This window comes from Anomaloglossus baeobatrachus, chromosome 6, assembly GCF_048569485.1.
Source record: "Anomaloglossus baeobatrachus isolate aAnoBae1 chromosome 6, aAnoBae1.hap1, whole genome shotgun sequence".
NCBI classification, from domain to species: Eukaryota; Metazoa; Chordata; class Amphibia; order Anura; family Aromobatidae; genus Anomaloglossus; species Anomaloglossus baeobatrachus.
This window is the reverse complement of record NC_134358.1, coordinates 502149908-502173252: the sequence shown is the minus strand read 5'-3', so window position 1 is coordinate 502173252 and position 23345 is coordinate 502149908. Positions and strand designations below refer to the sequence as shown.

At 44.2% G+C, this 23345-nt stretch overlaps 1 protein-coding gene across 1 annotated transcript; it reads right to left on the bottom strand.

Annotated features, from left to right (window-relative positions):
• Positions 1-10121: 10121 nt before the first annotated feature.
• INSIG1 (insulin induced gene 1) lies at positions 10122-22515 on the bottom strand. Its single transcript, XM_075315439.1, has 6 exons — positions 22327-22515; positions 20303-20654; positions 15950-16074; positions 15192-15358; positions 12670-12769; positions 10122-12297 (listed from the first exon to the last, which is right to left on the bottom strand). The coding sequence occupies exons 2-6, from the start codon at positions 20634-20636 to the stop codon at positions 12268-12270; spliced, it is 756 nt and encodes a 251-aa protein (XP_075171554.1). The 5' UTR covers positions 20637-20654; positions 22327-22515; the 3' UTR covers positions 10122-12267.
• Between the last annotated feature and the right edge of the window lie 830 nt (positions 22516-23345).

Below are 23345 nucleotides of genomic sequence, written 5' to 3'. Positions count from 1 at the left end.
CGATTTTTTTGTTCCCTGTATGTGAAGTCAACTTTCCACATTTGCCACTAGATGGCAATAAATGACAAACAAATTACAGCATGATTTAGGAGAAATTATCACGTTTGCTGCATTTTCCCTTCGGATGTTGGTGACCCAGTAAACACATTCTGATTTGCTGGCAGCATTCGCTTTTATGTAGCTAATTTTATATTTCACATGTGCCCATAAACAGAGTTAGAGAGAATCACAGATACAATAATATGAAAAGCACTGACTCCAGGCCCGGTGTGGACACAGACACAAAAGGGCCCAGAACAGTATACACAGTGCCTTGCAAAAGTATTCAGCTCCCTTGAGTTTTTCAACCTTTTCCCACATTTCAGGCTTCAAACAAAAAGGTAAAAAAAATAATGTTATGGTGAAGAATCAACAAGTGGGACACAATTGTGAAGGTGAACAAAATGTATTGCTTATTTTAAACTTTTAAAAAAAATAAATAACTGAAAATTGGGGCGTGCAATATTATTCGGCCCCTTTAAGTTAATACTTTGTAGCGCCACCTTTTGCTGCGATTACAGCTGCAGTCTCTTGGGGTATGTGTCTATCAGTTTTGCACATCGAGAGACTGAAATTCTCGCCCATTCTTCCTTTGCAAACAGCTCGAACTGAGTGAGGTTGGATGGAGGCGTTTGTGATCAGCAGTTTTCAGCTCTTTCCACAGATTCTCGATTGGATTCAGGTCTGGACTTTGAGTTGGCCATTCTAACACCTGGATAAGTTTTTTTGTGAATCATTCCATTGTAGATTTTGCTCTATGTTGGGGATCATTGTCTTGTTGGAAGACAAATCTCCGTCCCAGTCTCAGGTCTTTTGCAGACTTCAACAGGTTTTCTTCAAGAATGGTCCAGTATTTGTCTCCATCCATCTTCCCTGCCCCTGCTGAAGAAAATCAGACCCAAACCATGATGCTGCACCACCATGTTTGACAGTGGGGATGGTGTGTTCAGGATGATGAGCTGTGTTGTTTTTATCCCAAACATATCGTTTGGCATTGTGCAAAAAGTTTGATTTTGGTTTCATCTGACCAGAGCACCTTCTTCCACATGTTTGGTGTGTCTCCCAGGTGGCTTGTGGCAAGCTTTAAACAACACTTTTTATGGATATCTTTGAGAAATGGCTTACTCCTTGCCACTCTTCCATAAAGGGCAGATTTGTACAGTGTACGACTGATTGCTGTCTTATGGACAGATTCTCCCACCTCAGCTGTAGATCTCTGCAGTTCATACAGAGTGATCCTGGGCCTCTTAGCTGCATCTCTGATCAGTCTTCTCCTTGTTTGGGATGAAAGTTTGGATGGCCAGCTGGGTTTTGGTAGATTTGCAGTGGCATGATACTGCTTCCATTTCAATATGATCGCTTGCACAGTGCTTCTTGGTATGTGTAGAGTTTTGGAAATCTTTATTTAACCAAATCCAGCTTTAAACTTCTCCACAACAGTATCATGGACCTGCCTGTTGTGTTCTTTGGTCTTCATGATGCTATCTGTGCTTTAAACACAACACTGAGACTATCACAGAGCAGGTGCATTTATACGGAGACTTGGTTATACACAGGTGGCTTATAGTTATCATCATCAGTCATTTAGGACAACATTGGATCATTCAGAGATCCTCAATGAACTTCTGGAGTGAGTTTGCTGCACTCAAAGTAAAGGGGATGAATAATATTGCACATCCCAATTTTCAGTTATTTTTTTTAAAAAGTTTAAAATAAGCAATAAATATCGTTCACCTTCACAATTGTGTCCCACTTGTTGTTGATGCTTCACCATAACATTAAAATTTTTATCTTTATGTTTGAAGCCTGAAATGTGGGAAAAGGTTAAAAAATTCAAGGGGGCCGAATACTTTCGCAAGGCACTGTAGACATTTTGTGGATCTACAAATCATCATAATGCACAATTCCACCTGCTTTGGAGGTAAAAGTGTCTCCCTTATCTCTCGGTCCCCTATGCGGCTGCACAGGTTGCACTAATGTTATGTCCATGCCCCGGCCTATTCCTTCCGTCAGTCAAGATCAGGGGTGGGCAATTAATTTTCCCATGGGGTCGCATGAGAAATTGGGATGGATTTAGAGGGCGGGCTAATATAATTATCTCAGTTCTACTAAATACTGTATATAGTATATACTATCCCTTCATAAACAAACAGTAACTTAAACCATACAAAGATGCAATGAAAATATGGAGGTCAGTGGGGGGCATAGACATTACTGGGGCCCGTGGGGGGCATAGACATTACTGGGGCCCGTGGGGGGCATAGACATTACTGGGGCCAGTGGAGCATACATACTGGCCCTGGTGGCCAGTGGAGCATACATACTGGCCCTGGTGGCCAGTGGGGCACACATACTGACCGTGGTGGCCAGTGGGGCACACATACTGACCGTGGTGGCCAGTGGGGCACACATACTGACCGTGGTGGCCAGTGGGGCACACATACTGACCGTGGTGGCCAGTGGGGCACACATACTGACCGTGGTGGCCAGTGGGGCACACATACTGGGGTACAGGGGGGACCTGAGAAGACACAAGTGCTGCTCCCCTGCTCGCCCCTCCTGCACTCACACTACACTCTCCCTGCTGTTACTGGTGCAATTACCTCAGTTGCAGAACTGACGTTTTTGAAGTGGCCGCTGTGGAGATGAGCTGGTCACTTGAGGATTCCTGGGTAGAAGGGGCAGACAAAGAGGGCATGGCCAGCATTGAGAGAACAGCAGGGGACAAGGAAGACATCCGAGGAGTGTGTCCAGCATTGAGAGGGGGCGTGGACAACAGCAAAATGGGCGTGGCTAGCAGCATAGATGGCATCCAGAGAGAGTGGGCATAACTGGCAGCAAGAGGGGGCATGACCGGCAGAGTGGGGGGCATGGCAGCTGCTTATCACTGCACTGCGGGATACAGAGCTCCCGGCAGTGAGAGCGGGGCTGAGGCACAGATCAGGCCACGCCTCCAACTCTCAGCAAGAAAGGCGGGCAAGACAGTAGGCGGGCCGGATCCGGCCCGCGGGCCGCCCCTTGCCCAGGTCTGGTCAAGATGATAATTTTTTTTCCTGCTCAGGTTGTCCTATCAGAGTTTTGGTACCCAGACAAGCATATATGCATACACAGTAATCTAGAAATAGTGCAAACATCTTCATGATTCTCTATATGTACGTCAGGATCTGGCATGAGTATAAGGCTATGTGCACACATCATTTTGGTAGTTTCCAGAGTGCTTGCTTCATTGCTTTTGACCACTGGAACATTTTTTTTTTTTTTTACTGATGTACGACAATGTTTTTTTTTTTCCCCATCCCTCTATTGCACAATGAAGAATCCGCTAGCTTTTTCTGAAACAAAAACACTGACAAAGCTCTCAAACATTGCTTCTAGGTTTCGGCCGCTAGTTACACTTTTTGTGTAACTCTCATATTGTGCAAATTGTCTCAAGGACAAAGAAGACGAATTCTGGTGCCAGTTATTGGAGGTAGCAACCCTAGAAGTCAAAAGTGACCCTCCAATGAGTCTTTTCATCTGACTTGGTATTTATGCCAGATCAGGACCTCAATTTGCAGACACGGTGTTTCGGGGAGGACTCCAGCTGTGTCACTCCACAGCTGGAGTCCTCCAGCTGTCACAGCAAACCACCCGAGTGACTGAAGTGAGCAGCGCAATCGGCGGTACCGTTACTCAGGTGTTTGCTGTCACAGCTCGAGACCTCCACTGTTGATACAGCACTGAAGAAAGTCGCTCTATGATTTAGACACGTCCACCGGCGGCTGTGATTGGTTGCAGTCAGACAGCTGTAACTCAGCATGGGGGCTCGTCTGACTGCAACCAATCACAGACGGGGGGGAGGAGTCAATATGTATGAGGCTAATGAGCGGGTAGGGAAGAAGATGAGAGGCGGGGCAGCAGTGTGACAGCCGGTGATCAGTGAGTATGTAGTGCTTTGGGAGAAAAAGCACGAGAGAGACACTGACACGGCACCGACACGGGCACGGGATGGGACACCGACACCAGCATGTCAAAAATCACTCCAGCATTGATTTTGTCATTCTGGAACTAAGTTGGTGAGCTACATTTTTGTTGACAAAACCGCAGGTAAAACGCATGCAAAATGCACGCCAAACGCACCAATTTGATAGCATGCGTTTTTCCTTGTGTTTTTGATGCCCTCATTGATTTCAATGGGTGACAAATGTTGACAAAAATGCAAGAAAGAATGAACATGCTGCTTCTTTTTTGTCACAATCTTTTGACAATAAAAACGCTAACAAATAAACTGCAAGGTGCGCATAGCAAATCTAAGTTCTCAGACTTTGCTGGGAAGTCAGATGTCAGAAAGTTCTGACAACAAAACTGCACCAAAAAACCGCAGCAAAAACGCGACAAAAAACGCAGCGTGCGCATGTAGCCTAACTGCTAGATCTGCAGCAGAGAAAACATAGATTTTATCAAAATAACAGCAAACCGCTCAGTAAGTGACACATTGCTGGAATCAGGGTCTCTGCCTCTATATTATACTGCTCTCAGATGGGGGAGCAAAAACTTTGTGACAGATTCCCTTTAAGTATGAGTGCCTACCTGAGCATGACTGTTCACTTCAAAGTCTGCATTTAATCAGCAACTTCCCCTTTATAGTGTACGGTAAATGATATGTGCAATATGTGGCAGGTTTAAGAACCCCTGCTCTACCGTGAGCTGCAGGCCTTTGCTACAAAATAAATAAATATATAATAAATAAGAAAATTCAAATGATCCACAACTTTAATAAAAAAAGAAATTGATACACATATAAAGCATTCACAGAAATCCTACATATGAAGATCATTAAGTGGAAAACTAATACAAAGCGTATGTGTGTATCCATAGTCCAGCATAGTGCAATTATTCGTATATGTACTTTCACAACTTGGCCGACTTTAGTTTCAAAGTCTTGCTGCAAGTATTGGCAACATGAAACCCTAGTGGTCATATTTGGCTCATTAAAAAGAAAATAAAGAGGCTGATTCATTGACTTCTATTGTGTCCGCTAGTTTTAATGAAACTCCAGCGAGCCCAATTCATTAAAGAGGTGCACTCCGCTTTATAAGTTAGGCACATCTGTTAAATTACATACGCCCCCCACCGCCAGAGGTTTGCTCCAGTCAGAGCCTGGAGGAACGTTTCCTGAATTTGTTGGGTGGGTTTAGCGGTCCGGGACTGTCAACTCCAGAATTGTGCAAAATATTACGATTAAACTGTATTACCATACAATAGGATAAAGAGTTCCACACCAGTCACAATGTAAAGGGGAATAATGAAAAGCAGAACTGCTACGGGAATATTCCCATAGCAGTTCTGCTTTTCATTATTCCCCTTTACATTGTGACTGGTGTGCGACTCTTTATCCTATGGTTTAGTTGTATATTTTTGAGTCTTGCACCTTGTACACACCATAGGTGTTCAAGACGTCCATTTTTTAATTTGTATTATCAGAGAGTTCTGTGCCTTTAATGAATCGGGCCCAAAAACATGGAGACATTTTGGCTATGGACAGAAAAGTGAATAATGAGGCTATTAAAAGCTAATAAAGGCTCATTTGATAGCTTGTGCGACAGCTCTCCGACTATGGCAAAATGTCACTCAACAATTATAAGTGGGTTGTGAACAGGACCCAACTGTCAGAAGAGGGGACAATTTACCATTATCTTTTTGTGAGAATTTGTCACAATGATGACCCCATACAAATTAGATGAATCCATAGATCAGTTGGCCATCTGAAGTATATGGGGGATCTTCCAACTATCCCCCCAAGACAGATGAGAGAGGCTTGAGCAGTTGGACGGTCAACTCCTGATCCTTTGATTTTTCACGGGAAATAATCTGCAGCCAGAGAGTGGCAGTGGCTTTCTCCTCCATACTGGTCGAAAACACAAACCCTCATTGCTCCTGTGTATGGGGGAGTCGGGAGAGATCGTCATCTACTGACCGTTATCTAATGTCTATGCCCAGCTTTGTAATACAGAAGTTTTCCTCTTACAGTGGTGTCAAAATCTGTAATTGCTTTGGTGTTCCTTTCGGCCAATACCACACTGATACCTATACAATACCAATATATACATTTTTTTTGCAATTGACAAGTAATGTGAAGACAGAATGTGACCATCTTGCAGCAAGACTTCAAACTAAAGTTTCTTTGCATAAAGTAAAATTATAAAACGGTAACTTCACAAAAGGGAAAAAACAAAAAAAACACCTTTATAAAGAATAAATGGAGTATTTGGAAATACAAAAAAAAAATAATTAATGCATACCAAATGTTTACCATGAAATAAATTATTGCTGATTTGTATCTCCAGAAGCCCTCTAGGTCAGTAGTTTCCAGACTCCAGTCCTCACGATCCCCCAACAGGCCAGGTTTTCAGGATTTCCTTACTATAGCACAGGTGATGCCTTGATAATGACTCCATCACCTGTTCAATAATAAGGAAATCCTGAAAACAGGACTTGTTGGGACCATGAGGACTGGAGTTTGGGAAACACTGCTGTAGGTAGTGAACCTGTCAGACAAGTGATGTCGGAGATTTTCTATTTAACCAATAGCCGGTGGTCAGAAGAACATTTAGTCACTGCCGAGATAATATGAAATATGCACCAAAAGTGTGAAGAATTCGCACTAATCTTATTCATAGGATGCGCTTGATGAAGCTAAAATACCAAGGTAATCCCATAGATCTAATAAATATCTATTTTTGGCAATTACACAGTGAGGCATCACATACACAGCTGTATTATGGCTCCTTACAACCAAAGGGTTGCATAGGCAAATATCTAGTGGGCCATTCTGTACCCCTGTATGTCTCATACAGAGGCCTTTTTATGGGATACATTTTTGGATACGATATGGGGGGACAATGGCTAAGCAGAATGTATCCATGGTAACTCCACATCTCTGAACTGTTTGAAGGCTTCTACTGCATCGTCACACTTTCTTATGAAAATATGGATCCATTTGGGATTGTGCAATACAATTTCTCATCTGTGATCTAACCCCATTTAGTTTAGTATAGTCTATTTTTCATCTGTACTCAAGTTTTTGATTTTGCCATTTTCCGAAAAGAAAAATACGCATGTGTGAGTGATGGCCACAGAAAGAAGAGGGGGGGGGGGGGGGGTGTTGAGGGGAGGGAAGGATAATTTAAATCATTTACTTGTACTGCCAATGTTATTTTCCTCAAATACAGATCTATATTAAAACATTTTATTTATGTGAGTTATTTGGGTTAGTAGTATGCAGTCTTTTAAGCCAAAAAACTAAAACAAAAAAACCCTCAAAGAATTTTGCGGGAGATAAAGAAAAAAAAACAAAACAAAACAAAACAAAACCACCAAAACCGCAAAGAAATCCAAATGCGGTTTTAGCACAGGCTGGTCCCTGTGGATTTTTACCATTATGTACCTGCAGGGAAAAAAAAAACCAAAAAAAAAAACACGCAGTGTGCGCACAGCATTTTTTTTTTTTTTTTTTAAACCCCATAGGATTTGCTGAGGAATGACTGGACCGCAGCAATGTTAGGCTATGTCCGCACTTTGCGTTTCCACCTGCTTTTTAGGTCCGTTTTGAACTGGATGTGTTTTGGTTTTCCATGATAGTCTATGGAAAATGTCATTTCCTGTCCACACTTTGCGTTTTAAAGCGCTGCGTTTAATTTGCATAATTTGTGGCAAAAAACATGCGTTCAAAGAAGCAGCATGTCAATTGTTTTTGCAATTTGGGTTTTGCACTGCAAGGCTGAGGTTTTTGACCAAAGTTCTGCAACAAAAAGGCAGCATTTTGAACAGCATCGTGCGGTCTAGAAACCCAAATTCCCATAGACTTTGCTTGAAAAGCAGAACACAACCATTTTGGCATTAAACGCTGCAGTTGAAAAAGCAGGTAAAAAAGCAGGTAAAAAGCAAAGTGCGTGCTTACCCTTAAAGGAACTATCAGGTTTTTGCTACCTCAGCTGAGAGCAGCATAATGTAGAGACAAAGACCCTGATTCCAGTGATGTATCAGTTACTGAGCTGCTTAGTGTAGTTTTGATAAAATAACTGTTTAATGAGCAGTAGATTATCACTAGAGGACTACTTGGCGTGGTTCCAGGTAGTCCAGCATATTCATGAGCTCTGTATAACTGCTACATCTGCAGCAGAGAAAACATTGATTTTAATCAAAATGACAGCAAACAGTTAGTAAGTGACACATTGCTGGAATCAAGGTTTCCGTCTCTACATTATGCTGCGCTCAGATGGGGGAACAAAAACCTGGTGACCAATTCCCTTAAAGGCCCCAATACACAATTGACTACTTTTGGCAAAAAGTAATGTGTATGGGGCCTCCTGACTGACAGATGATGCCAGGGAGGATACAAGTAGAGTTCATAGGCCAGAATCACACTTGCTAGTGCCTCGCGTGTTTCTTGCGTGAGTCACTCATGGTAGAACCCGGCTTGGCCGCACACTCCCCTGACAGGAGCGGGTCGGTTGCAAATCTCTCTATGCAGCTCAGACGCTCCTGTATGCATAGTGTGCGGCCATGCCGGGTTCTACCATGAGAAACACGCGAGGCACTAGCAAGTGTGATTCTGGCCTTACAGTTCAAATCCTGATGCTTTTGTCAGTCGGGCTTTAACATATTCGGGGGAGTGGAGAGATTGGCGATGTCTGAGCACGGGGCCGTCAGCTATTGGATATGTACGACCAGCTTTAAGGCAATAAAATGGCTCCCACATGAGTGACAGGTTCACGTAACTGTAGCTATACAACAGTATCAGGCTGCAGTAATGCTGTAGTTACATGGCCCTAGGAGGTCCCGCAGTGAGACATTTATATACTATGTATAATTTAAAGGGAACCCATCATACACTGCTCAAAAAAAATAAAATAAAGAGGGAACACTAAAATACCATTGTGCTGTTTAAGTGTGCTCTTTATTTTTTTGAGCAATATATTAAAAAGGCAATCCTATAAATATGTACCTTACAGGAAAGCCTGGCACCGACAAGAAGGATTTCTGGGACTTCAGCAATATATTTTATCCACCTAGAAGTCCTCAGCCAATACAGATTAACCCTAGAACGCATACCTGGGGCCTCGCAGGCCTGCTAGGTTACTTTTTTTCTATGGTAGATGTCTATGGTTGCGCGTTCTAGGGTTAAACAATATATCCATGGCCTTCCTGATGTGACAATATCAAGTGACCCAGAGTCAGTGTTATATAATATATGGGTAAAATATTCTTAAGGATCTAGAAGCCCCATGAAACATTAAATGCAATAGAGAGTCTAAAAGTGTCACAGTGAAAGCCCCAATGGTATTAATGGAGTCTATAGGACATAAGGTCTAGGTGTACAAGACACCGTATAAGGGTATGTGCGCACGTTGCTTTTTACCTGCTTTTTTGCTGCTTTTTCTTCTGCGCTGTTTAATGCCAAAATGGATGTGTTCTTCTATTCAAGCAAAGTCTATGGGAATTTGGGTTTCTTGTTCACACTATGTTGTTCAAAATGCTGCCTTTTTGTGGCAGAACTTTGGTCAAAAACTCAGCTTTTCAAAGAAGCAACATGTCAATTGTTTTTGCCATTTGGGTTTTGCACTGCAAAGCTGAGTTTTTGACCAAAGTTCTGCCACAAAAAGGCAGCATTTTGAACAACATAGTGTGAACAAGAAACCCAAATTCCCATAGACTTTGCTTGAATAGAAGAACACATCCATTTTGGCATTCAACAGCGCAGAAGAAAAAGCAGCTAAAAAGCAGGTAAAAAGCAACGTGCGCACATACCCTAACAAGGCAGGCTAACATTTGCTGCGGAACATCTTTGCTTTAGCCCAGGTTCAGCACTCTGCTGAAAAGAGCAGATATATTGTATTGATACGAAAGATACCACCGTCCCCTTAAAGGGCACCTATAAATCTAAAAATTGTGCAATATTAATTGTAACATCACCGCCCCCCCCGAGTGATGAGATAGATTCCCTTTAAGTTATTTTTTTTTAACACATTGCACTTGTCATTTGGTGTTTTGCTGCGATGTCACTTGATGTGACAGTGAATACTCTGTGCTTACAAACACTATAGAAGAATGAAAAACACCACAAGTTTAATGAAGTGACAAATACACTTTTCTTTTTACAAGGCAATCACAGACTGCAAATATTAATAAGGCTGTAAGACAAAAAAAATAAAAAGCAGCCTCCTCTTTTAGAATAAATTACACTTCTAGGAGGTAAATGTTCTTCCGTTCACTTACACCCGCTGCCCTGGGAATGTGGCCATTGCTGGTGTCATTTGTAAATGCAGGGACATGAGTTTAGAAGTTTTCCAAGACTCTGATATTGACGGTCGATCCCCAGGATCCTGAACCAACCAGCTGATTGAAGGGACAGGAACAGCACCAAACAAGTCACAGTGGCCATGCCAGGTACTGCAGCTCAGTACAATTTCAAGGGCGTCTGTGCGGCCTCTGGCTCCTCATCTTTCCTTAGAAGCAGCAACTGTCATCTCTTGTATCAGGATCATAAAAAATAAAATCTGTCTTCACTTAACAGATTTTACCCATGACTTGAAAGATCAGTCCAGGAGGAGAAAGAAGCAGATTTCTCTGACAAGATATATCACATTGTTACCCATTTTCATGTGTACTATTGATTTATTCAATAAAAAATATAAAGAGACAGCTAAGGGCGTGTTACATGCAGCGATGTCGCTGGTGAAAGCACCCGTCCCTGTCGTTTGTGCGTCACGGGCAAATCGCTGCCCGTGGCGCACAATATCGTTCGGAGACGTCACACAGACTTGCCTGCCTAGCGATGTCACTGTTGCCGGCGAACCGCCTCCTTTCTAAGGGGGGCAGTTCGTGCGGAGTCACAGCGACGTCACTAAGCGGCCGCTCAATAGAAGCAGAGGGGCGGAGATGAGCGGGACGTAACATCGTGCCCACCTCCCTCCTTCCTCATTGCCGGCAGCCGCAGGTAAGCTGCAGTTCGTTGTTCCCGAGGTGTCACATGTAGCGATGTGCTGCCTCGGGAACGACAAACAACCTACTTGCTCAACGATGACCGATTTTTTAAAGGAACGACGTGTCAACGATGGACGATTTGGTGAGTATTTTTCATCGTTAATGGTTGTTCGTGTCACACGCAACGACGTCGCTAACGATGACGGATGTGAGTCACGGAATCCGTGACTCCGGCGATATATCATTAGATATGTCGCTGCGTGTGACAGGGCCTTTACCCTTTAAGTGATTAAAACTAGCTGCAATACCAGGAATAGCCACTATAAGATGCATGGCGCTGTGCATAGTACACAATGCAGGAAAGGCTGCTCTTGTTGGAGTGCTGTGGCAGTTGATTGGCTAGGATGTCAGGAGGTAGAATCCCCACTGGTCTAATGGGATAGATGATCAATATCATTGTCCTGGAAAAGCTGTTTAAAATGGCAAAAGGTGGTCACTCAAAAATCCCATCGAACCATAAATCTTGGTCAGAATAATTTCTACGTAAAGTCACCTTCCAAAAGATGCCAAATATGATCCAGTCATCATACACTCAAATTTGGCTTTTAGTGATCACCGAGACAACTACCTAGACAGTCAACCAAGAAGTAATCTTCTAGAATAGATATTATGATATTCACTTCCTTGGCCAAAAAAAAAAGGGTCTGGCGAGCATTAAGAGAAGCAAACACATTGGCTTCCACCATCTTTCTTTTTGCCTACAGCCTTATTTTCCATTATAGATAAATAATACACTCCTATTCACTTCATCCTTTTCTTTTTTTCCTTGCACTCATCCTGACTTCTGGAGGTCGTGGCAAAACTCCATAACAGACATGTCTTCTCAGAATGAAATTGTAATACTGGTACTTGAAGCTGGCATCCAGCCTATTACATCATGCAGAAAACATCTGAAGTGCTACCACTACAGAGACAGAGAAACCTGCGGCAGTCATGGAAGAACAGATGCATTACTGGATGACCGTGTCTCCTCTTCTCAGTCCGGCTGTACGTAGAAGAGTCTGATGAGGTGGTAATAATCCGGAGCTAGAACAGGATTCTGCACAAGGTGTAATGTACTAACCAAATTATGAAGCGACAGCCTTCACATTAACGCGTTTGCAGGTGAAAAGTTTGCTTGTTACTCAGTAACATAGTGCAAGCTTTTCCTGAAATGAGTGTCGTTTTTCTCTTCGGATGTGTATGGAGGGCATGTTGTGGCACCTAGTCCGAGTGTGCTTTTTCTGTAGGACCCTGCAAGAAAAAACAAAGAAGGTTAAAAAAAAAAAAAAAAAAAAAAAAAAAAAAAACCACATTACTTTAGAAATTGCCATGTTAACTAATGTTGACTAGGCAGAACGTGCTGTGAATGGGTATAATGCCCCTTTGCACCTTTTTTCTGGCAGTTAAAAAGATAATACAAAAGGAGGTTGGGGGAAACAAAAAAAAAAAAAAAAAAAAAAAAAAAAAAAAACACACACAACAAAAAACACACAAAAAAACAGTAAGGGGCACAAAAAGAATCAGCTATGATCATGTGCTGTAATTTCTTCATACACCAAATAATACCTTTGTCATGTTATCAATGGGTTTTTTTTTTTTAAAATACATAAAATAAAAAATTACCATAGCTAGCTGCCTTCCTATATTTCCAACAGTCACCCCACCAGAAAAGAATATGCAAGGTAGCCACGATCGAATATACAGGAAGTCTGGGGAGGTGTACCTAAATAAAAAAGGAAACAAAAAAAAAAAAAAAAAAAGTTAAGAACATGAAAACTAAGACTCAGTTTCACTCTAGGCAAGTAAGGAGCGGTCACTGTTGTCACCAACCTCTTACACTCCATGTGGAAACATCTGCCAAATACTTTGCCTTTCAGGAGTCCAGGAAAAATAGTTGACAAAATAGAAGAATGGCTGCATTTTGTGAAATGTATTTGTAAGTAAGGCTATGTGCCCACGTAGCGTATTTTTATGCAGTTCTGCTGCGTTCTGCACCACAGCGTAACTGCGTCCCCAGCAATCTATGAAGATTGTGCCTAATCCATGCCCACATTGCGTATTAGAGCGCAGCGCTTCGGCTGCTGTCGAAGCGCTGTGTTCTAAAAAGCAACATGTCACTTCTTTCGTGCGCTCTGGATGCAGCCCCCGCTCTGTCTATGGGAGGGGCAGCATCCAGAGCGCATGAAATCGGCTTTTCATTACGGACTGTTTCTGCAGCGATTTGAAGCGCACGTGTGCTGTTCAAATCGCTGCAGAAATTTCTGCAGGGACAGAACGCAACGTGGGCACATAGCCTTAAAGCGTGACTGTTTCAACTTTTATTTCATGAAGAAAATAGCACACATGAAAATAAGCAACTTTAACATAATATATCTCAAAGAAGATTGCTTCTTTCTCCTTCTGAATTGATCCTTCATTCTCAAAATTCTTAATTCCCAGGTAAAATCTTTTGTCAGCAACTACAGAATTTTACATTACTAATAAGAGGTGGCAGTGGATTTATAAGATTCTATACAGAAAGGAGGGGAGGGGAGGAAAAAAGGAGCCCCGCCTCTAGCTCCTCCTCCATAGGCGATTACAATAGAATTGTATCCAGAACAACTGCAGAGGGGAGGGGAAGGAATTAGAGGCAAAGCTCCTCTTTTATGCATAGAATCTTATAGAAACCAACTGTCATCTCTAATTTCGGTAACATATCAATCTGTATTCACTGAAGACAGATTTTACCAGGGAATTAATTTTGAGAATTAAAGATCTGTCAAGGAAGTGAAAGAAGCAAAATGTCTCTGATAAGATATATTACAAAGTTGCTTACGGTCATGTGCACTATTGATTTATGAAATAAAAATGTAAACTATGGTTATGTTATAAAAGAGTAAAGTCGGTTGCATCAGTTCCTACAGGAACCCAACACCCCCCAGCAATCAGCAATACTTGGTCTCACTACAGCTTTACCTTTTTTTTTTTTTACAAGGGTGAACTGTAATATCAAACAAAACCTGAAGACAAGAGTTTCACTGTCTCTAGGAAATAGTCCGACATTTTTTTCTCCTATTACCATAGTGCAAGGGATATGTGGCCCCCAGAGCAATGTTTTGGGGTATGTAAGGCTGCTTTCACACATCCGGCTTGAGCTCTGCGGCTCAATCCGGCTGTGAAGCCTATGCAACGGATGCGGTGAAAACACCGCATCCTTTGCATACGTTTTTTACATGCGGCCGGTCCGGTTTTTGCCGCTTGCGGCATGCTACTGAGCATGCGCAGTGGCAAAAACCGCATGCGGCGGCCGGATACGGTTTTTGCTGCATCGCGCCGCATCTGGCATCCATAGGGATGCATTGGGGAAAGCGCCGCATCGGCCGGATGCGGCGCAATGTGGTTTTTTTTGCCGGAGCAAAAAACGTGCCAGGGAACGTTCCATCCGGCCGCTGCATCGGCTAAATCTGCCGCATGCGGCAAAAACCGGACCGAACGCAAGCCCATGCGGCACTAATTAAAGTCTATGCAGGAAAAACGCAATCGGCAGCAAAAAAAAAAAAAAAAAAACGGTTGCGGTTTTCCTGCAAAGTGCCGGATTGTGCCGCATTGCAAAAGCCGGATGTGTGAAAGCAGCCTAACAAGGACTGGCAGGGTCAGGTGGCAAATGCATAGCTATTGGCCTGGCCAACACTGCGTCTTTAATTGTGTCAGGTGCTGTCCCGGCCACAAAGAAAAGCGGTCACGCAGCCCCATGTGTGGCCACGTCTGCTGAATGTCACACAGCGCGCCTAATGCTGCCTTTACATGCTCAACAGGATCTCCAAGTAACAGGGCTGGTAAAGGAGGTAAAGGTATTATACAGTATATAGGGGGCCATGATACTGAATGTAGGGTGCTGCAGTTAGTTTGAGATACCTGCGATAGTCACAGCATAATTGGTTTCCAGGTGTAAACTAGTTGCAAAAAAACCACACGCACTTTACCAATTGCCTGCCACTCCCATCCCTGGGCACCAGATGGTCTTTGTTGACCCATCTTCAGCTATGATGGGGGCTTGTTGACACTTAGGGTGCAGTTAACAACTCTTTAGGATTGTAAATATTACTTAAAAAAAAAAAATAAAAAAAAAAAATAAATTATAGATATATAAATAACATGCAACTTACTGGTACACTCCATTGTACACCAAGAACTGTGTGATGAGTGTTGCGAGAAAGGCTATTGTAATTCCAAGCCCCAGGCCACTACGGGAACGGTCAAATGTCCACCACAGGCCCAAAGACAAGGCCGCTAACGTCAGGGACAGCTGAACGTTATTAGCAAAATCCAGTTTCTGATGAAATGTTTAAAAGTTAAGGCACATAACACACATTGAACAGTATACAATTACCTTTACAGGTGAAGGAAAAAGACAATTTACACTTTTGGGCCGCACTCCACTAGTATAAAGGAGCGGTGATTATTTCCAAGTGTTTCCATGGCAGACTGGAGTCTCTCAAGACAAACAAAAACACACACACACACACACACACACACACACACAGAGTAATTGAAACACCTTTCTGATCTGGATTGGTTCCTCCAAATATCCCTTCGGTCTCATACAAGGCATGGAGGAGGAAGTGTTTCAGCACATTGAGTCCTCCATGACATGAGACTTTGCAGACCTCCATACAATACTCAGACTATGCTACAAATACACAGCGAAAAGGAATCCAGACCTTTTTATGAAATAAAGAGCATTTGGAGCTCTAGTAGAGAACATTAGAGATGCCCTGTTACAGCACCGGACAGAACAGTGCTACGAGAAGATAGTGTGCATGAAGCCTTAAAAAAAAACAAAAAAAAAAAACAAAAAACGCAAGTAGTCTAAAAAGGCCCCAATAAAAAAGGCAGCACTGGTAGTAACAAAGATGAAGGATACGGCACTAGCGTGGTTGATGCCGACAAATACTGCTATACATCTCATGACGCTGGCCCATTCTCTCTTGAACTTGTGAGGTTCTCCTAGGTGGCTGTCGATGCAGGGATAAAGAAGGCCAACAACAGCTGCAAAATAACAAGACATGAATCAAATTAATATTTTTATGTTCATTATATAATAAAAATAAAATAAAAAAAGTCAGTCTACTCCCAGATGGCAAGTCCTGGTTAGTGACTGGCACAAACAGGAGGTGCCACTCACTTTTTGATAGTCATTGACTTCCTTGATGATCATGAGCCCAAAAAGAATAGAAGCGAGCTGTGAGCTCATGTGTCCTCATTGTACGTAACTGTAACAATCTTAACAGTTGCGGTCATCCTCCTCTCATTGCAGCATTTTGTATACAGCATCACAAAATATGAAGGCACATTAATAACTTGAAGGGGTATTCCCCATATCCATGGTCTTATCCCAATATGTAGTAGGTATAAAAATAATATATTAGTAAATATAGAATAGTTCTTCTGATTTGCTATATCCCTTACCTCATGTGCAGGGCATTGCAGCTTAGGTATCCATGGTTACATTCACTAGCAACTAAATAACGGTTATTATATGCATGGTCATAACCATGGATACCTAGCTACTGTAAGACCCTGCACATAAGGTACGAGACATGGCGAATATACTACATGTCTAATATTCTACCTACTACATTTTGTGATCGGATCTTGGAGATGGGAATACCCCTTTAAATTATCAGACACCTTACGTTCTAAGGACTACTCTCCTATAGGGGATTACACGTGTTCTGTAAGAGGAGAGAAGCTGCATATTTAGCCCAGCAGCATACATGCGTTCAGCTATCCTCTTTTGCCCCTGCTGTCTGGAGATGATTTATGTGTTACTTGTGAGTGCTGATCACTTCCTTATTTTCGTCTGGAGCAGTGGCGTGTTACATGGGAACGCCAATGAGGGCCGAGGCCGGCAGCTCACCAGTTTATGAGGCCGCCAATCAGAGGACTATTAGCTTACAACATTTCCTGTGCTATCTAGACCGTGCCAAGCAGACGTGTGCAGTGGGAGAAGCCGGCCTAAATCCTTCTATAGGATTTCTGCTTCTATTTGCACAAAGGAACAAGATGTTCATTTTCAGGCAATCCTGGCACATGACATAATGTAACCAGGCACAATCCGCAGTGAAACAATGTAACTACTCTGCACTGAGAAGCAAGCCTCATGTGAGATCAGCACCCACACATGCACAAAAACAGCAGAATAAGGCTATGTGCGCACGTTGCGTAAAAACATGCAGTTACGCTGCGCTTTGTAGCGCAGCGTAACTGCATGCGTCCTGCGGCCCCTGCACAGTCTATGGAGATTGTGCAGGGGCCGTGCGCACGTGGCGTCTAAGAGCGCAGCGCTTCGGCTACTGCCGAAGCGCTGCGCAAAAAGAAGTGACATGTCACTTCTTTCCTGCGCTTTGCCGGCAGCTCCTGCTCTGTCTATGGCAGGAGCTGCAGGCAGAGCGCATGGAATCGGCGCTCACTACGGACATTTCTGCAGCGATCTAAAGCGCACATGTGCTCTTCAGATCGCTGCAGAAATTTCTGCAGTGACTGTACGCAACGTGCGCACATAGCCTAAGGCTATGTGCCCACGGGACTCTGTATCTGCAGATTTTTCTGCATCAAAATCCGCAGCTTTCCCCCGGAATCCGCACCTTTTCATAGGTGCGGATTTGGCGATTTTTTTTTTCTTAATTCAATTGAATAGGCAAAATCCGCACGAAAATCCGCAACAATAATTGACATGCTGCAGATGTTTCTGCACGAAAATCCACACGATTTCCGCTGCGGAAAAATCCGCAGCGTGGGCATAGCATTTCCCAAATGCCATAGAAATGGCTGGGGAGTCGCTGTGCTGCAGATTTCTGGAAAGATCCGCTTTTCCGCGAGAAATCCGCGGCAAAATCTGCGCATTTTCCGCAGCATGGGCACATAGCCTAATGGCATAGTGCAACAAATACATACTCCAGGCCTGTCACTTAGCTGAGGTGTGATGCATGTTCAGTGCTTAAAGGGGATATCCAAACTTGGGCCAAAAATCCAAAGTCTCTTTATGCGACTGGAGAATCATTGCCGGGGTGAGTGGACAATCACGTGACCGCGACACGTTTAGGGTCTCTCAAAGGTTGAATTGAGGGAAACCATTTAAGTCACATGACTGCCATCTCGCCCCGGCAATACTGGGAAATTGCAAAAGCATATGGCATACACGTTGTGACCATTTGCCAGTCTGCAATTACAAAGTATCTCCCAAATCTGGACAACCTTTTACATACCCATGTGGTGGCGCTGCAAGGAAGTTTAACAATGTGGTTTCCCTACAAATTACAGCTGATCACCTATAGTCCCAGCAGGACACTTTCATCTTTCTGTTGTGAAGGATCCTTCTTAGAAAGTCTGCCCATGTAAAAGACCTCTATGCACTTCAAGCAATGATCATCAATAAAAAGCAAGTTGACCAACGCTCTCTTCGCTCCAATTGCACAAGGTCATTTGATCAGTGACCATGTTGGCATACTGTACATCCACCCAGTTATCAGCCAGGGTGAAGGCATGGCCTGTCCAACCTTCACAACCCCTATAATATGAGGCAGGATTCCTCAAGGATCTGTTCCTCTGCAGGTGCCTATACACCCCAGATTGCAGTATATCCCCACTCCCCATATGAATCCACACTCAGCCGAATGATCGTGTGTTTTCAATAGGAAGAGGGAATACGCTGCAATCCGGCAATCGCTTCTCTCCAGGGAGACTCAGATGATAGAAATGTAACCACCCCAATCAGATTCTTTCCACCTTGACAGTCTTTTAGGGAAGAGTCTAGAGGCCTCCATACACATTAGATGGTTGCATGAAAATGCTGGTTCTTACTGTTATGTGGATCATTACCTCAAAGGGAATCGGTCAGTAGGATCTTTGTTCCTAAACCCTTTATTTGGGCATATAGGTCATGGGAAGCTGAATAATGATGATGCCTTGATATCTGTGATCCGATGTCTTAAGCTATGTGTCCGCACGTTGCTTTTTACCTGCTTTTTTGCTGCTTTTTCAACTGCAGCGTTTAATGCCAAAATGGATGTGTTCTGCTTTTCAAGCAAAGTCTATGGGAATTTGGGTTTCTTGTCCGCACTATGCTGTTCAAAATGCTGCCTTTTTGTGGCAGAAATTTGGGCAAAAACTCTGCTTTGCAGTTCAAAACGCAAAAACAATTGACATGTTGTTTCTTTGAAAAGCAGAGTTTTTGCCCAAATTTCTGCCACAAAAAGGCTGCAGTTTGAACAGCATAGTGCTCACAAGAAACCCAAATTCACATAGACTATGCTTGAAACGCAGAACACATCCATTTTGGCATTAAACGCTGCAGTTGAAAAAGCAACGTGGACACATAGCCTTACCCCAGAATAATCCACGTTTCTTAATATGTAGATGAGCTGTTAAAATCTACGGATTGGATAATGATCACCCAGAGAAGCTGCCTCCAAGGGACTATTATAAATGAAATACGGCGTTACCAGTGTGAGACATGTAATTACTGACAGTCTGCTCTCCTGATCTACATGTCTCCCACTGCTAACACCATCTGTCATTAATAATCCCTGAAGGAAGATCTATGTCCAACCCATATATCTTAACAGCTCATTTACATATTAAGAAAAATGTGGATTTCACTGGAGTAAGAAATTGGGATTGCAGACATCAAGGTATCACTGTATTTAGCATCCCAAGATCTGCATGCCCATATAGACAGCTAAGGAGGGTTGATTTTACTTACAGATCCCTTTTAAAGCCAGTCCAACGCATGAGATAACTAGCTGAGTAAGTGATTATGTTTGTTTCAGATGGGAAAAATTGATATTTTTTTTTTTTTAACTAGCCCTCCATTAGGAACTTTTGCTTGCTAGGGCAAAAAGATTGGCCCATGTTGTTGATCATAACCTCTCCCAACATATGCCAAGGTGGGATTGTCTGTTTTGCAGGCACCAATATACTAAATTTCCCATCTTTACAATAAGGAATATTTAATATCATGAAGCCCATTGTTAGGGGACAACACAATATGGTGCACAAGACATATTCAGCACTTGTCTAAATATCTGCACCAGATCATCTCTAAAAGCAAGGCGACCAGATGTAAGGAACCTGTGCAAGTGACAATCTGGAAATCACCTAATAACTATGTTTAATCAGAAATAAAATGCTGAGGCTTGTAGTTCCACACTCACTACAAAGACAAGTAACCCCAGCGTCCAGAGCAGTAGTTAAGTGGAGTGGCCATGACACTTACCAGCAGCTGTGCCACAACATGGTGGGACCCACCAGGCTGAAGAGAAGATGGTAGCAATGACTTCTTCAGGAAATAAGGTCACATTCCTCTGGATCTGGAGGAGATTAAGCACCAGGGCAAGAAAGGCGCCCACAGCGAAGAGGACCACGCTCCTCCGGATCAGGCTGCGGCCCTGTGTGCTGGCTAAGGTGCTGTAGGTCAGGCTGATCAGGGAGTTGAGCGAGGACATGGCTTCTCCAACTCTCCGCGTTAGCCAAGTGCTCAGCTTCTTGCTTTCCTTGTCTATACTTCTGGCGCAAGAGCAACTCCAGCAGTGCTCCTCGAGTCTGGGCATTTGTTTACTAAGATTTATCTGCAAATAAGATTGAGGAAGAATTGTAATCCCAGATTAGTAAATGAGAATAATATCTGCCCCGGCTATGAACTGTGCATCAGTCACAGCACGTCAGCCAATGACCGGACACCATGGGCATGACGTGGCAGAGCAGAAAGTGCCAGGCTAGAAGGGAATCCAGTGATCTCTATTACTGGCCCAAGACTGCTAGAAAACTCATTAACAAAGAGTGCGCTGAATCCAGAACCTGAGTGAGAATAGCGTACAGGCCGTGCCCAAACATCTGCCCATACCTGGTAGAATCAACAGCGTGCTAATCTAACAATAAAAAGTCTCTGCCCATCATCAGGACAGGCTGCATGTGGCAGAGCTGAAACCCTACTACTAAGCTTTATGCCAATCAGTGCATAGCCCCTTGAGTGCCATATGGTGCCAACAAACCGCTGGTCATTTTACAGATTTCTAGTCACAACTACAAATACTAGGCAGAATCCGGAGAAAAGTAAACTTTTCACCCACTGCCTGCAGAAGCGACCTGTGCCCAGAGACAACCTGCTGCTACAACTGTCTCCCAAAATCACTGAGGTCAGAGTGCCAACCTCAGCTGCCAGCATTACTGGCAATCACCTCTGCCACCACCACATCCTGGGCCAACAGTGCTGAGGCTTTTGTGCCCACCAACACTGGCATCATGACTAGCAGCTCTGGTCAATGTTCTGAATTACATCCTGTGCCCATCAATATTAGCATCATATCTTACCAACAACACTAGGATCAGTGCCCACCACAACTGGCATTATTTGTCACCAGCATTACATGAGTAAGTACCAGGGGCAGCTCTGGTGGCTATGGAAAGCAAATCCTGTGCCCAACACTGCTGGCATCCTGGCTAGCTGTTCAGAACATTTCTGGCCACCATTCATAACATCCTGGGCCACCAGTATAAGGTCAGTGCCCACCACTAATTATATCACTATCATATTCTATTCCCACAAGTGTAAAGTCAATACCAAGTATATTCCATACCCAGCAGTTTAAAGTAAGTGACCACCACTAATTATATCCCCATCACATCCTGTATCCACGAGTATACGGTCAGTGCTCAGTACATCCCATGCCCACCAGTATGAGGATGGTTCCCAGTATACCTCTGCCCACCAGTATGAGGTCACTGCCCAGTATATTCTATGCCCACCAGTATGATGATGGTTCCCAGTATACCCCTTCCCACCAGTATAAGGTTAGTGCCCAGTAGATCCCATGCCCACCACTATGCCGACAGTGCCCAGTACATCCCATGCAGTGCCCAGTACATCCCATGCCCACCAGTATGCAGACAGTGCCCAGTGCATCCCATGCCCACCAGTATGCAGACAGTGCCCAGTGCATCCCATGCCCACCAGTATGCAGACAGTGCCCAGTGCATCCCATGCCCACCAGTATGCAGACAGTGCCCAGTGCATCCCATGCCCACCAGTATGCAGACAGTGCCCAGTGCATCCCATGCCCACCAGTATGCAGACAGTGCACAGTGCATCCCATGCCCACCAGTATGAGGTCACTGCCCAGTATATTCTATGCCCACCAGTATAAGGATGGTGCCCAGTACATGCCATGCCCAGCAGTATGCGGTCGGTGCACAGTACATCCCCCTCACATGCTGGTCCCTGCTGCCCGCCACCAGCCTCACCTAGCAGCAGAGTACAGTCCTGTGTCAGGCAGCGGCCGGGCTCCTTCCAGCGCTGTGATAATTTCACCCCGTTTCTCCCGCCGTTTCCTGCTCCGTGTCCCTCAGTCTCCGCTATAAATACGTTGTCCGGTGCCTGTGCAGCTGCCCCGCCCCCGCAGGTACTGCCGCGTCCTCCCGTGCCCGCTCCCCCGCCCACACTGACGAGCAGGAGGCGGCGCCGCAGCTGTCCTCACCGAAAACAACATGCGTGTCTGGTGAGACGCCGGCAGCCAATCAGCGGCGGGCAGCCCATATGACGTAGCGGACACACCACAGACACCTTCCCGGAGCTGGAAGAAACCAAAACAAGAAGGGTCGGGGGCGCGCACGGCGGCGGGAGCGCGCAGCGCACAGGACGTGACTGTCCCACCATGTCCCTCCAGGGCACTGACCCGGCGCCCGGTGACCCGCGGCTCCAGAAATAGCCGCAGCTCCCGCCCATTCCCCCACATTCCTCTGCTGACCGCTCACACGTCTGGCTGCAGAGAGAGGAATAGAACTTTATTGCATTTTTCAAAGTTTATATTTTTAAATTTTTGCAATTTTTCATACTTCATTTGGTCCATGTCATAGTATTGTAGAAAGAGACGGTCTCCTAGGAAGCCAGCCTGTGGCCTCACATCGGTACCAAGATGGCAGCCGCTGCCTTGGCAACCCAAGGCTGGCCCACAAGGTGTTGGCGGAGTACCAGAGTCGGCGTATGCCACATATCCGTGGGGGGAATTACCCCAAATAACTGAGACCAATAACTGAGGGCTGACAGAAAACTGATACTTTAATTAAAATGGTGCCCAAACACCTGCATAGCTGTAAAGCAATAAACACATGTTGTACTCACCCTCCCCAGGTCCAGCACCAGCTCCGTGTCCCCACTCGAGCCTGAGTATTACCCACAGCGGTGACGTTCTGTCTACAGTACACATCACTGCTGCAGACAATCACTGAACTCAATTACTGCTGCTGTCGACAACACAATCTGG

Coding starts and splice junctions, on each gene's coding strand:
- INSIG1 (XM_075315439.1), bottom strand. CDS start 20,636: ATGCCCAGACTCGAGGAGCACTGCTGGAGTTGCTCTTGCGCCAGAAGT. Junction 16,075..20,302: donor ATGTTGTGGCACAGCTGCTG/GTAAGTGTCATG, acceptor GTTATTTTGCAG/CTGTTGTTGGCCTTCTTTAT. Junction 15,359..15,949: donor GCATCAACCACGCTAGTGCC/GTATCCTTCATC, acceptor ACATTTCATCAG/AAACTGGATTTTGCTAATAA.